The sequence below is a fragment of the Maylandia zebra genome, linkage group LG20 (genome assembly GCF_041146795.1).
Source record: "Maylandia zebra isolate NMK-2024a linkage group LG20, Mzebra_GT3a, whole genome shotgun sequence".
Taxonomy (NCBI): Eukaryota; Metazoa; Chordata; class Actinopteri; order Cichliformes; family Cichlidae; genus Maylandia; species Maylandia zebra.
The window spans coordinates 5401709-5414580 of NC_135186.1; the positions used below are offsets into that span (position 1 = coordinate 5401709).

The 12872-nt window shown below is 45.1% G+C and overlaps 1 protein-coding gene across 8 annotated transcripts in view; it reads left to right on the forward strand.

The window, feature by feature from the left end:
- casz1 (castor zinc finger 1) overlaps positions 1–12872 on the forward strand; it is a 173544-nt gene that overhangs the window by 123945 nt on the left and 36727 nt on the right. For 4 of the 8 annotated variants that reach the window (XM_014407529.4, XM_014407531.4, XM_014407530.4 and 1 more), the window contains exon 1: positions 1069–1191. The exons of the other annotated variants lie outside the window; for them this stretch is intronic. In XM_014407529.4, coding sequence (XP_014263015.3) covers positions 1113–1191 — 79 coding nt within the window. In that variant the 5' untranslated portion in view covers positions 1069–1112. Of the gene's footprint in view, positions 1–1068; positions 1192–12872 lie in introns of those variants that run through there. 8 annotated transcript variants of the gene reach the window in all.

A 12872-nucleotide genomic window follows, 5' to 3' on the forward strand; every position in this document is an offset into this window, starting at 1 on the left:
AAAAGCTTATTTAAACTCTTAGTTATAGTTAGATCTTCGCATTTTCACCCAGGGGGATTCTGCTCTTGTTCAAAGGCAAACGGAGATCTGACATTCTTCAACAGGACAGCTAATATTCTCCAGTATTGATATTGCGATGTGAAATGTGCCCCACAAGTCGGAGAGAAACTAGAAATTCCCCACTGTACACTAGCTAAGAGACTTCAAATCTAACATGCCAGTGTCAATGAAGACTGTTTTCTTTTTTTTAAGTAATAAAAAAAAAAGATGGAATAGAAACCTGAAATATGAGAGCCGATAGCCATCTGCTATGTGTTGAATGTGTGTGTTTATGTGTGCATGTGCGCTGCGACACACACATAGGGCACAGAGCGCATGTTATCACTGTCAACAGCAGCCGTAGCAAACAGCAGCAGTTGTTCTGTGTGTGTCTGTGTAGCGTACCAGTGAAAGTGTGTGTGCTTGTGCGTGCCCACAATCTCTCGCTCTCTCGCTCCCTCACTGGCTGCTGGCTCTGAGGAACCCACTGTAAGTCAATCTGTGCGCTCATATGCCCATGAGTGTGTTTGCGTGTCTGTGTGTGTGAGGGAGTGCGCTTCTACTGTACTACACTTCAGGAGCCAGGGCCGAGCCTAGCTCAACAGGGCTGGAAAGGGCCAAGGGCCAGCTCCCGGTGCACGCCACCCACTTCATACCTGTCTATCTCTCACACACGCACTCGCACACACAGACGCACAAACACATGCACGCAGCTAGTGCAGCCGCGCTACTCTGCAGAGGGCTCTCATTGTAGCAGTGACAGGAGGGCGCCCGTTAAGTGGCTCTCTCTTCCTGGGGCCTGTGTGTGTGTATGTGTGTGTTTTCTTCCCCCATGTGGCTACGGGGTGGAGAAGGGCGCTGAAGGACCCCTACTGGTAAAGTGGGTAAACTCGCACAGCCTCGACATCTGTGAGGAGAGAGGGGGAGGGTAAGGAGGGAGGAGAGATAGACAGCAAGAGAGGAGGACAGAGTGGGAAAGAGGAAAGGAGTGTGAAGGAGAGAGGGAGGGAGAGAGACAGAGGGGGAGAGAGAGAGAGAGAGCAGAGCCTTGGCAGAGAGCAGTTGTGGAGAAAATGCCTTGCTTTGTGGAGAGAATTCTTCCAGGGCAGGAGGGAGAGGTGAGACAGAGCGCAGAGGGCGGTTTGCTGCCAGGTAAGACTCACACATACCTTTCTCTCTCTCTCTCTCTCTTCCTCCCTCCCTTCCCCTCTCTCTCTCTCTCTCTCTCTCCCTCTCTCTCTCTCTCTCTCTCTCTCTGTCTCTTCCACTCCCCCCTCCCCACACACACACACACACACGCTCACACACTCACACACAGGAGTTGAGTGCTACCTCGAGATGAACGGGTTTGCTACTATTTGCAGTTGGCATGAGTCAGGCACGCATGTGTAGTGATGTAGTGGGTGGTGTCAAAGTGTGTGCACGTCTGTGTGAGAGAGTGAGGAAATAGCAGGTGTACTGTTCATTTTCTTGGAAAAAAAAAAAGATTTTCGTTTCCATGTATATTTGTGCGCATTTGCACCTATAGTGCACTAAATGTCAGTCGTGTATGTAAATTTGTCTTAACGGCATTTTTGCTCGGTCAAAAGTTTTGTCTCTGACTTTTCGTGCCAGGCCTTGGAGCACTATGAGCGTCAATGGTGGAAAGTTTGTTTAAATTAAAATAATAATTGAATTAAATAATGAACACTTTTAAGGGCTGTACATTATATTGTTTTTAATGCCTAAATTTGTGTGGCCTTTACTTGCTTTAGAGGGAAATATCGTTGGACTTTATACATTGATATTTATGTATAAATAAACCTAACTAAAATTAGAAATTGTTTGAAAAGCACATAAATCCCTCTCCTCTGAAGTCAAGTGCGCCTCTTTCAGATCTGTTGTGAGGTAATTTGCGGTGTTGGTCGAGATTGATTTGGCTGTTTAGATACAGATGTTGTGATGGAGCGGTTTGTCATCGGAGGGATTTTCCACTCTGCTGATGTAAACAGTGTCTGTTGAAGAAAGGCTAAAGAGTCCTTTTTTTCCCTTGTGGAGACACGGTTCTGAGAGCAATAATCCTCCTTGTGTACAATTAGATTTTCTTCTTTTGGTTAAATAAATACTGTGTCTGTGAACATAAACACAGATTTACATGTGGCCCTGTGGGCGTCTGTCTCCCAAGCAGCACACCGCTTGAGCCCGGGCCTGATATTTCTTGTCGAGGCAGAAGTTGGCCGACTCCAACTTCACACTTGCTGTTTATTTGTTTTTATAACAAATGGAAGCAGCAGAGTGAAAGGTGAGGTCAGAATTGAATTTGGCTTGCTTTACCGTAGCGATCTGGCAACCGCTCTGCTCCCATGTACCATAGAGCTTGCTTTGGTTGTAGTGTTTGTTATTCAACTGATGTGTGCGTGTGTTTGTGTGTGTGTGGGAGCACACATATATGTCTTTGAGTAGTGGGTGGTGGTAGCAGCATTCACGAGAGAGACATTTTACTAAGCAGACATTTCCCCCTCTGTTTTCACTCTGACCTGGTAGGAGATTGATGACTGAATTGTGGAGTACATGTTAACAGTAACTGGTGATTTATGAAGATACTTAGGGTAAGTGAGGCCGCACAGGCTGGAGAGGAAGAAAAAGATATAGCCTTTTAAGTTAATGCAAAAATATTGCCTTTTTAAGTAATAATTGTTATTACTACTGCAGGGGTTTGGAGCGAGGTCTGAGTTAGACTTGGATGTGCACAAAGTGCAGTGTTAAGCTTTTCCTTTTCCGTTGGCCAGGCCCCTTCCTTTGTTTCAGGCTTTTCAAGTCTGACTCCTCAGAACAAGACAAGTTTGTCTGTGAGAAAAAAAAAATACGGCTTAGCTAGTTTGGTAGAATAGATTGAGATATATCAAATAATTAAATTGGAAAAAAAAAAAAGTCCTACTTTTTTCCCTGGATAAACCAGAATGGAAAACTTTTCTTGGATGAACCCTTGCACTGCAACAAGTGCACTGTGTGTTTTGGCAGCTTCTCTTAGCCAAAGATCCCTCACAAAATCCGCATGCAATTTTAGAAGAATCAGATTCTTTCCCTTTCCTTGGCTCCTGAACTTGCTTGATATTATGCACACACACACAGAATCCTCTTCTCTATTCAAATATGAGGTTCTGTCCACTTGGATGTGATCTATGGCATTTTTAAGGAATAAAGCAATTTTAGTGAATGTAGACTAGTGCTTCCCCTGAAAGAGGGATGGCTTTCATTTTTTTTCAAGGCACCTCTTAGACTGAGTGAAATGTTTCCCCCGTTCGCTCAGGGACGACTTTATTTCTTACCAGGGATTTAACACTCACTCAGTCCCCTCATAAATACAGCGTCCCTCAGCCCTTCGCTAGCCATAACTCACACACTAACTCTCTAGCTAACTAAACTCATATAGCAGAGCCAACACTTGTTTGTCTTTTACCTCAGCCTTTCTCCCTCTTACTCTTCCTCTCTGTCTCTTTTCCTCCTCTGTGCTGATTTATACGTGACACAATCGTCTTTGACTACCATCTCACCAGGCTCCTGCACTGATCTCCTTGGCCCACTGGTGGAGTGGGGTTTTAGAAGAAAAGTGCATTTGAATATGAGCTACCCTAATCTCCTCCAGGCTATTTAGAGTCAGCCTAATGCTCCAAGAATGAGTGGGAACAACACAGGGGAAAACGCGGACATCCCTCTCAGCGTGTCACAACACAGCTCAGGTCTCCGAAGAACAAAACAAGTATTTTGATTGGCTGATGAAAATCTCTCTATGCAAAGCAAAGAGCATAAAATTCCAGATAAATTATCTCGGGGCACCTGTTGAAGCTTCACTCTTAAAAAATGTCTTTCTGCCTTTAAGGCACCTACATGTCGAACTTATCTTATCCTAGTGGTGCAGCTAGAAGAGCCGCCACTAATAAAAAACAAAGTTATCAAAGGCCACACTGCTTGAACATACTCCTCCTATCCTCCAGTTTTTATGTAGGTTTGGGGTAATCTTGGTGATAAACAGATAACCAAGCAGGCAAACAAGCAAACAGCAGCCATCACATACAAAGCTGGCATAGAGCAGCTGATAAACTTTTAAGCCATTTAACTTTGAACAGATGAAAGTGCTCAGGTGGGATATTACAGTATGGTGGAAGCCTTTAGTGATCTGGTGCCGACTGGCATTTTGGGAGGAGACGATCTTTCTGGCGTGGTTCCCGTATTGGTTGTTAACAGCCTGCTGGTACCTTCTGTTCTCTCTGTTCAGTCCCACTGGCTCAACACTGACAAGTCCTCAAGCATCTGAAGACCCTCTGAAGTCAAAATCGCCCATTTTGATGTCTCGTGGCAGCACCCCGCGTTTTGTTGTATTTGCCTCTGAAAACAGAGGCCCTGCTTGGAGGAATTACCCTCAGCAGTCGCTGGTGTCAGGCAGGGGAGGAGGGTATCATTCCTATTTCCCTCCGTCTCCCCGTTCTCCTCGCTGTCCTTCCTCCCTTTTTGATCTCACCATCAAATCTTCCCCAGTTTTTATGAGTGACGTTTACCCGAGAGCAGCTTGGGAAATGGCTGGCTGAAGAAGACGTTTGAGAAAATGTGCCTGAGCAAGCTATCACCTTTGATAAAGCCATAGTTCCAGTGGGAGAGGAAGAAGAAAGCTATAGCGCGAGAGCATTGTTGGTAATGAAAAATGCCATGAAAGAGGGAACATCTCTCTGATCCCAGCCTGTTACACCAACATTGTATAGTACAACAGATACTGCAGTGGTACATCAAGCAATTTCTCCGTTGCTGTACCACAATGAGCGTTTGCCCCAGCTGACTGATCTGAATCTGGGGTAGCACACTGCGCCTTTATTGCACATCAGCTGGGCATAATCTCATAATACGGCGCTCACACATACACGCGGGGAGTCACACTGGTACTGCCATCAACAGTGGCGTACCTTCAGCTGTGTCATCAGTTGGCAAAAAGCTGGCAAGGCACTTGAGTGCGCTGCATAAAGAGAAAGAAATGATGGGGAAGTGGAGGGTAGGTGGAGGCGCAGAGAGAAAGAAATGTTAGCTTTAGTAATTACTACCTCCACAGAGAAGCAGTGGAGAGGACAGTGAGGCAAGCAAGCGCATGAAGGAGGCCCCGTGTGCAGATAATGAAGGGGTATCATTGTAGCTCTGACAGTGTTAATCTTAGAGCGCTCCACAGTGTGTCTGTGTGTGCGCCTATCAGGTTGTGTGTATGCCCTATGCAGCATATGTAGACACTGCTGGGGTGTATGGAGGTCGTGCTACGGCGCTGTTGACTCTCATCCTACCAGCGAGGCCATCCGGCCCACCTGACAGATTATCCAACCACTGACAGTCGCCGCCTCGCGCAGCTTCTGGAAGCCGATCCCGGAACTCCGCAGCTTCTCGTGTATCCATCGCAAAAAGCGCCGGGGTAGCCTCCCAGCACTCGAACGCCTGAACTTTTTCTTTGCAGGGAAAGGATTAAGAAACGAGGAAATGGGGGAAGAGTTGTCCAACTTTCTTTGTGCCCGGCTTTCTCTGTTTTCCTTTCCCCCCCTCCTTCCCATTTGAAGTTGTGATACACTCATTTAAGCCTCATCGCTCACACACACGAGAAAGTGTTATGAATATGTATCAACACAGCATATGGCAGCAGTAGCACTGGGACTAGGTGTGTCCAGAAGGTAGAGTGCTGCCGATGCATTATTCTCCATTCAAATTACCACAGTAAGAATGCAGCAGAGAGCTGGGAGGTTTTCACTCCGTCTTTAGACGGGGCAGGAGACAAACCTGGATCGTGCGAAACAGCGGGAACGGAAAAGCTGTGATGAGCACAGTAGTTGGCCATCTGAGTTTCCTTGATTTGTTAGATTTTTTCGGCAGGTTCAAACCCGGCACACTCGCTGACACGAGTGTGATTAAAAGCGATATTTCTGACACATTAGGATGCGCGCAGGAAGTAACCTCCTCTAAAGCGTTCATTATTAGATGCATGACAGACCTGAATATTTATAAAATAGGTTTTAATAATTAATAGCAGCAATCTGCTCCTGTAATTCATCAGATTTGCACTTCAACAGAGTATCCGTTTTCACTTTAAAATAATAATAAGAGGAATATTAATGTTGCAGAAATGTAAAGCGGGCAGCTGGTTGCAGCGCAAATAGGCAAGCGCTCCGTGTTGGCTTCCTTTAAACTGTCACTTTTCAAATAAAATTACACTTTAAGCCATCAACACTGCATCATTTTAAAGCCTTCGCTTGTTTGTGCTTGACAATTTACTGAGTGGCTTCTCACAAATGTGGCAAGTCATGAAGATAAAGACGCAGGAAACAAAGTGGGTTTGGTGTAGAATGCAAAAGTAGTTGCTGTGGTTTTATCAAAAGCAAATTTATTTGTTTGAGTCAACTTAGCGGCACTTCCTTTTGTATACTGAGACCCAAAATAGACAGCATTCTTTTTTCCTGTAAAGCAGCTTTGCTTCTTTCATTTTTATTTTTTCCCCTTATTGTGAGTGTTGTTTTATCACACCTTCAAATTCAGTCATAGCACACTCCTCCCTCCACCGAACTCCCAGAAACACAAATGTTCCTGTTTTAAGTGAAAACTGCCACATTTATTTCTGCCTCAAGTTCGTGTTGAACTTTTTCAGTAAACCATGCTGTTTTTCCCTGCTGTCACGACTGACACAGTGGAGTATTTATTAAACCCACCGTGGATCAGTGTTTCCTCAGCTCGTTGAAATGTCAGTGTGCATTTTTCTGTTTTTTTGGCCCGTGTGGCATCTCAGTGCAAATGATGTGACCTGCAGCCACGACACATACAGGAGCAGGAGGAGGGCTCAGAGCGCAATGCCCTGCTGTTTACAAACCTGCAAACAGGCATGCAGCACACCAGCACACACTTAATATTGGTTACAACAGTTTTACTTAACATATACAGTATGTTTACAGTGGCTTGTGCACCGAACCACACTTTCCCAACCACACACGGTACAAATAAACGCTTTGAAATGTCTTGTATGATCACAAAACCCTGTAGTCACATCTATGCTGCTTGTCAGAAAAGTAGAGCATAGCAGTTGTGGCAGGAGATTCGCAGTCACATGGGATGGAAAAAAAAACAACAAAAATGCAAATTCCTGCAAGCAGGAAGATTCGTTCTTATCACTTCCTCCCTTAAACCGAGAAACAGTGTATTTTGATCAAAATGCAATTGTGCTTCCTTGAATTATTTGAAATGCAAAACTGTGAAAAGTGATAAAAACTTAAGAGTGTAAAAAGGCCGAATTGTTGTTTTTTAGACCGGCTGCAAAAGCTGCCCACGATGACATTTTAACAGGCACCTGTGATTCATTCTGCTGCGTAGAAAGTCCAATAGACAAAACTCTGTCAGGCAGAGCAAATGTTTTAATGGTAGCCGGGGATCGATGTTGTCAGCGCAGGCATCCTGTCTGGAAATACGTCTTTCTTTTCTTCTTTTCTTTTTTTTTGTTGCTATTTTTTTTCTTGGGTCCTTCTTTCTTTTTCGAGGAGAGGAGAAAAAAAGGGCAAAAAGGGGGTGGAAGAGGGAAGGAGGTGGGACGAGAGTGGGGTTCGGCAGGATCTGAGGCGAGCGGTGTGAACCGGGCCGAATTTAGGAGAATTGATGAAAAACATTGACTCGTGCTCTCATTCGCAAGGCCTCCGTAGCTGAAAAACAAATTTGAAACATAACCTTGGAAATCAATTAAGAAGTCCCTGAGAGCCGGGGGGGAAAAAAAAGAAAGAGGAGGGAAAGGTCCACCCTTCTCACCCCCCACCTGCTTGTCTTTTCCTTTCCTCCACTTAACAGGAACTTGGGTCTGCCCATCAGAACGCTGCCGTGTGTGAGGAGGCTTTGTCAGCAGGGGCCTTATTTAATTTTTTTTTTTACGGCACAGGGCCTTATATGCTGTCAAAATGTCTTAAGAGTCTTATTAAAGAAATGCCACAGCTCATTTCCTTGTAATGCAATTCATATGCTGGTGAAAGGGGGCATGTCTAAAGATCTAAACAGCTTTGCTTTTTAGGCTTCACATTAGGGGTTATCTGTGAGGGCTTGTCATTGATTGACATTATCTGGCCTGACAGGGCCTCATATCAAGGTTAACCTCATGGACAAAAGTGCCACCCGCATGGACACACAAACACACTCTCTCACCCACACTCGTAGTCAAATAAGGCACGCTCTCCTCGACTTCCTGTCGAGACCGGTGCTACGTACATGCGCTGGCTTCGTCGGCGTGTGCATGCCAGGTGGAGATTTCCAGAATTAATTGATAACTAATGGAGCAGCGTGTGCTGAGTTTACCCTGGAGGATTGACACTGGATGTGTGCGCGCGCCTGCGTGTGTGTCCTGTGGAGAAACAGAGGGTGGTAGGTGATTGTAAGAGGGTGTCGAAGACTTACTTAGCGGCGTACTTTTGGATTCTGGTAAATGAAATACGTCCCAAAGATAATAATGTGGAGTGACATGCGTCAGTCCAGGGGCGGCTGACCTCTTAGGCGAGCAGATCGTTTACTTCACTGCTGAAGAACGAGCGCAACTAACACTGCGTGAGTGTAATACACGCGCTCGGCACGCATCTCCCCTGCTCCCTCCCAACAAGCCACAAAGGCAAAGAGAGATCCCCGTGACCAAAATACAACTGAAGCAGTTAATCTGTACAGATATTAGCTCAAGGGCCCTCGAGAGGTGCACCGCTGAGCCCCTTCTGCACTGTACTACCCACACTGCCTTGCTCCCTCACCAAGAACAGCAACCGTGAGGGAGGGACACAGGGGTCGTCTGCTCATTTACCATGGCGGTTGGCTTATCAAATTGCACTCCCGGTGTCTTGAAGCTGAACAAGAGCTCCAAAACAAAGCTTCAAGAATAAATTTCCCTTGTTTCAGTCCGCGGAAGCACGGTGCCATGTGCAATTGGGTATTTTTAAAGCCTTTTTTATTATTTATTTATTTCTTTTTTTTTGCCTCCTGCAACACACTTGCAAATTAAGTCATCATCTGGTGCCAGCTGTGAGTCCAGATTTGATGTACAATTTTAACAAGTTGGCCGTGTGTCCCATGAATTACCCTAAGCAGCAAACTGAATAAAAGTTGGCTGTTTTGGTACGTAGCTGTCAGAATGACTCTTGTCACTCATGTCAGATTGTTTTTTTTCTCTCCCTTAGACCATTTTAGCTTGCTTGTCCTCTATTCTGGAAAATCCCATAATTACCCTGTTTGTGATGAAGCTGGAGGGCGTATTTGTCCTTAGATCTCAACTTTCCTGCCTGATTGCCCTCAAGTTCAGAGTCTTTCGTCCTCCGTCTACGCTCGTAATATACATTGTTTTCTTCAGCCATTGTCCCGTGCATTCTGCGAGTGTGTGACTGGAGCCGTTTGTGTCCGCCTTTGTCCTGCAGTGTCTTGTTTGTGTTTTACGGCGGTGTGACGGGAGCGTGGCACTTGGCTGAGGGCTTGTGTTAACAGCCTGTGGACTGAACTGAAGTGAAATAGTCCAAACAGGTCCTTCAAGGTCAGCAGCCTCAGAAAGACAGCAGACAATGTACAAGGTCAAATTCTAGACTAAAAGCAATAAGTGCTTTATTGATGATAAAAAAAAAAAAACAGCAAAAAAAAAAAAAAACAAGCAGGCAGATGTGCAACCAACTGATTAATAATAAAATAGATCTGCGAGAGAGAGAGGGGGGCAGGGGGAGGGCAGGGTGGAGAAGAAGAAAGCTACCTCCTGACTTTATGTCAGTGTGTCTTTGCACTGTATGAATGTGTCTGCCGGCCTGCGTGTACAGTAGCTTTGGCAGCAAAAACATTGATCTTGTACTAAACCTAAAAAAAAAATCCAATAGAAATCCAGTGGTTTATAAAAAGAACAAAATGTGACACATTGGTGCTGGTGGCAGTTTCCCGTGTGCAGCCTCTCTCTTCATGCCTGAATCATTTCCTATCATTACTGCAGTTTGTGTGATCTGAATAGTACAGTGTGAAAGTACTGTTTCAAAAAAGATCACAAGCAACTCACTTCTCCTGTTTTGACAGTAATCTACATATCATATATATCTCATCAGTATCATGTTTTATGACAGAGACAACGTTCACCACAGGTTCCTTTTTTCCTTTCAGTCACTTTATGAACAATGTGCCTTTTGTATCGTGCCTACTGCGCTATTATCTTTTTATGAAAATAAGCAGAAGGTATTGGACTGTCGTCATCTTTTATGTGCCTTCATCGGTCGTTCACTTGCACTCTCTGTGTGTGTGTGTGTGTTTTTTTTTCCTCTCCCTCTCTCTCGTCCCCAACCTGGCAAACCTGCCAAGTAAGGAGAGCTCCAAAGTGGATCAGGCAGTGGCAGATTTAGATTTGAGGTGGGGAATGCTAAGTCCCAGTCCCAGCCAAACCCGTTTCCTTAGGAAGACTCTGAGGGACAGAAGGGCTGGGAGATTTCCATATGCTCTGCCACCCCCTCCACATAACCTGCAGTAGCCCCCACACCCACCCTGCTTGCTCCTTGGTAATATAAAGCCTCCTTTACAGCCCCTTTTGTAAATCTCTACTCTGCATAAACTCCTCAGATGTGCCCACCCCAAACCCCCATCTATCAACTAGTTGGCAATGGCATTGTTTTTAATCATCAGAACCTCAAAATTATTATTATCGCTTCTGATGCGGCAATTAAAACTTCAGGTCAGAGGCACAACGAGCGGTGATCAGCAGCCGAGCTGAGAAGTTTTAATTAGACGATCAGAACCATTAATGCACAAAAAAAGGTGTGCGCTGGGAAATTAACGGGAACGTCTTAATCAGGGTTAGCGACTCCGAAGAGGAGTCAAGTGAACAGAGAGCAAAAAACAAATCATTTCCGCACCACTGGGACAAAACTCAATTAAATATGCATGTGGAAAAATGGAAATTTCTCAGCATCGGCTGCACCGACTGTTAGAAAACTGTGGCAAAATCTCACGGCGGGGTCGGCGACCTGCTTATTGTTATTCTTCTGTAATAAAAATGAGAGAGGGGCCAGATGCTGGGGTCTGGGTGCAATGGCGTAGTTGTCCATCAGTGACTTTCCGCTTGACTTCCTTGCGGCTGCCGCAGCCTCCCTACCATACAGCGGGGCTGGGTGGAGGGGGGGTTGGAGGGGGAAGAGAGTAGAAGAGGAAAACATTCTCTTCCTGCAAGCCGTAAATTTACAAAAATAAAAACATGGTAATTTTCAAGACTGTCTGCGCGTGTTTGTGTGTGGCTCAGTGATTTCCCTGAAACACACATGCACGCACACTCGCGCATACATCTCCCTTGAGAGCCAGAGACATGAAAGGTTCACTGAGCTACACCCTGGGAGCTGCAGCCTTGTCGATTAATCTGCCATAGGTTCATGAAGTTATAACTAGACTTTTTCCTTTTTTTTCTTTCTTTTTTTTTTTTGAAGAGCTAATGCACCTCTCTGTTGCATATTGTAAAATAATCCTGAGTTGAATAGACATCTCCCAGACCCTGTTTGTATTAATTAACTTGAGATATTGCGGAGGGGTGGGGGGGTTGTCCCTGTGTCAGTCATGTTGAAACTCAGCAGGAATCTACAACAGGCCCTGTATCTGTGTTTGATTAGTTGAAGAGATAAGCTTCAGTTTAAACAGGTAATATCTACCTCTCTTATATACAGACCCCTCCTGTGTGCCTGCTCCATACAAACTGAAACGCTGCGGGGAGCTGGGCTGTTTATGGGGGGGTGGAGGGGTTAGCTGCTCTCTGAATTAACAATAAAGTCGAGTTATTCAATTCTCTATATGCTACACTTGTGGCTTTACATCCTCTGTAATATGACTATACACGTATTTTGGAACGAAAGCTGCCCACTCTTTCCTTTTTTGTGTCACGAAGAGGTAAAGCCGTGACCCCGCGCAGTCACGACCATTGTTAACTCCCACACCCTTTTACCCGTAGCAGCCTTGATTACAGTCTGTGCACGTTCACACAAATAATGCACTTCCAACAGCGTTATTAGGATTTGAAACACCACTTGATTGGGCATGATATCATTCTGGCACACAAACAGACACTCTGCATCAAAAAACCAACAAGACCTGTGGGGCTCGGAGCAGAGGAGGAGTTATTCTGTCAGCGCGGAGGGCTAGACTCTCACACAAGCTGTGTCATCCACCTCTGAGAAGAAGCAGGACCCAGCAGAACTTGCGCTTATGCACCACTGCGCTTATTTTTGACTGAAGATGAAAAAGAACCTGACCTTGTCGAAATGTATTCAAAATAGCTTCTTGACTTTTTCCTCAGGTTTTGGCCTTATACAGACACTGCATGGCGCTCCTTTGCGGTCCTGCACTGTTTCCAGTAAAAATAATGTCACCGCTAACATAAGCAGTTGGGAAAAATTAGTTTCAGCTGTTGTGTTCGAATTCAGACCTGCCTATTTTTTCCCCCAACTCCCAGTGCTTACCGAGGTGTCTCCTTCCTTGACAATTAGCACACCAGGCTAAAACAGACTGTAAATAATGTCCAGTGCATGTGACAGTGTTGTTTTTCTTTCTGATATTCATTAATAAGGCAGAACGCTCACTGGACTCTCAGGGAGGTTGGGGGAGTTGGTCCCAGAGGGAAAAGTTATTCTTTCATGCAAGTCCCCACAGATTTTATCTCATTGTACGGCATCATGCACACAAACGACTTGAGGTAAACAGCTTAGCGTTACCATAGTGATCCTTATTGTAAGCAATAGCAAAAAAAAAAACCCCACAGCACAAATAATAGTTCAGACTACTTCCATAAAGCACTGAATCGCAGCATGTTCTTCCTCGGAGGG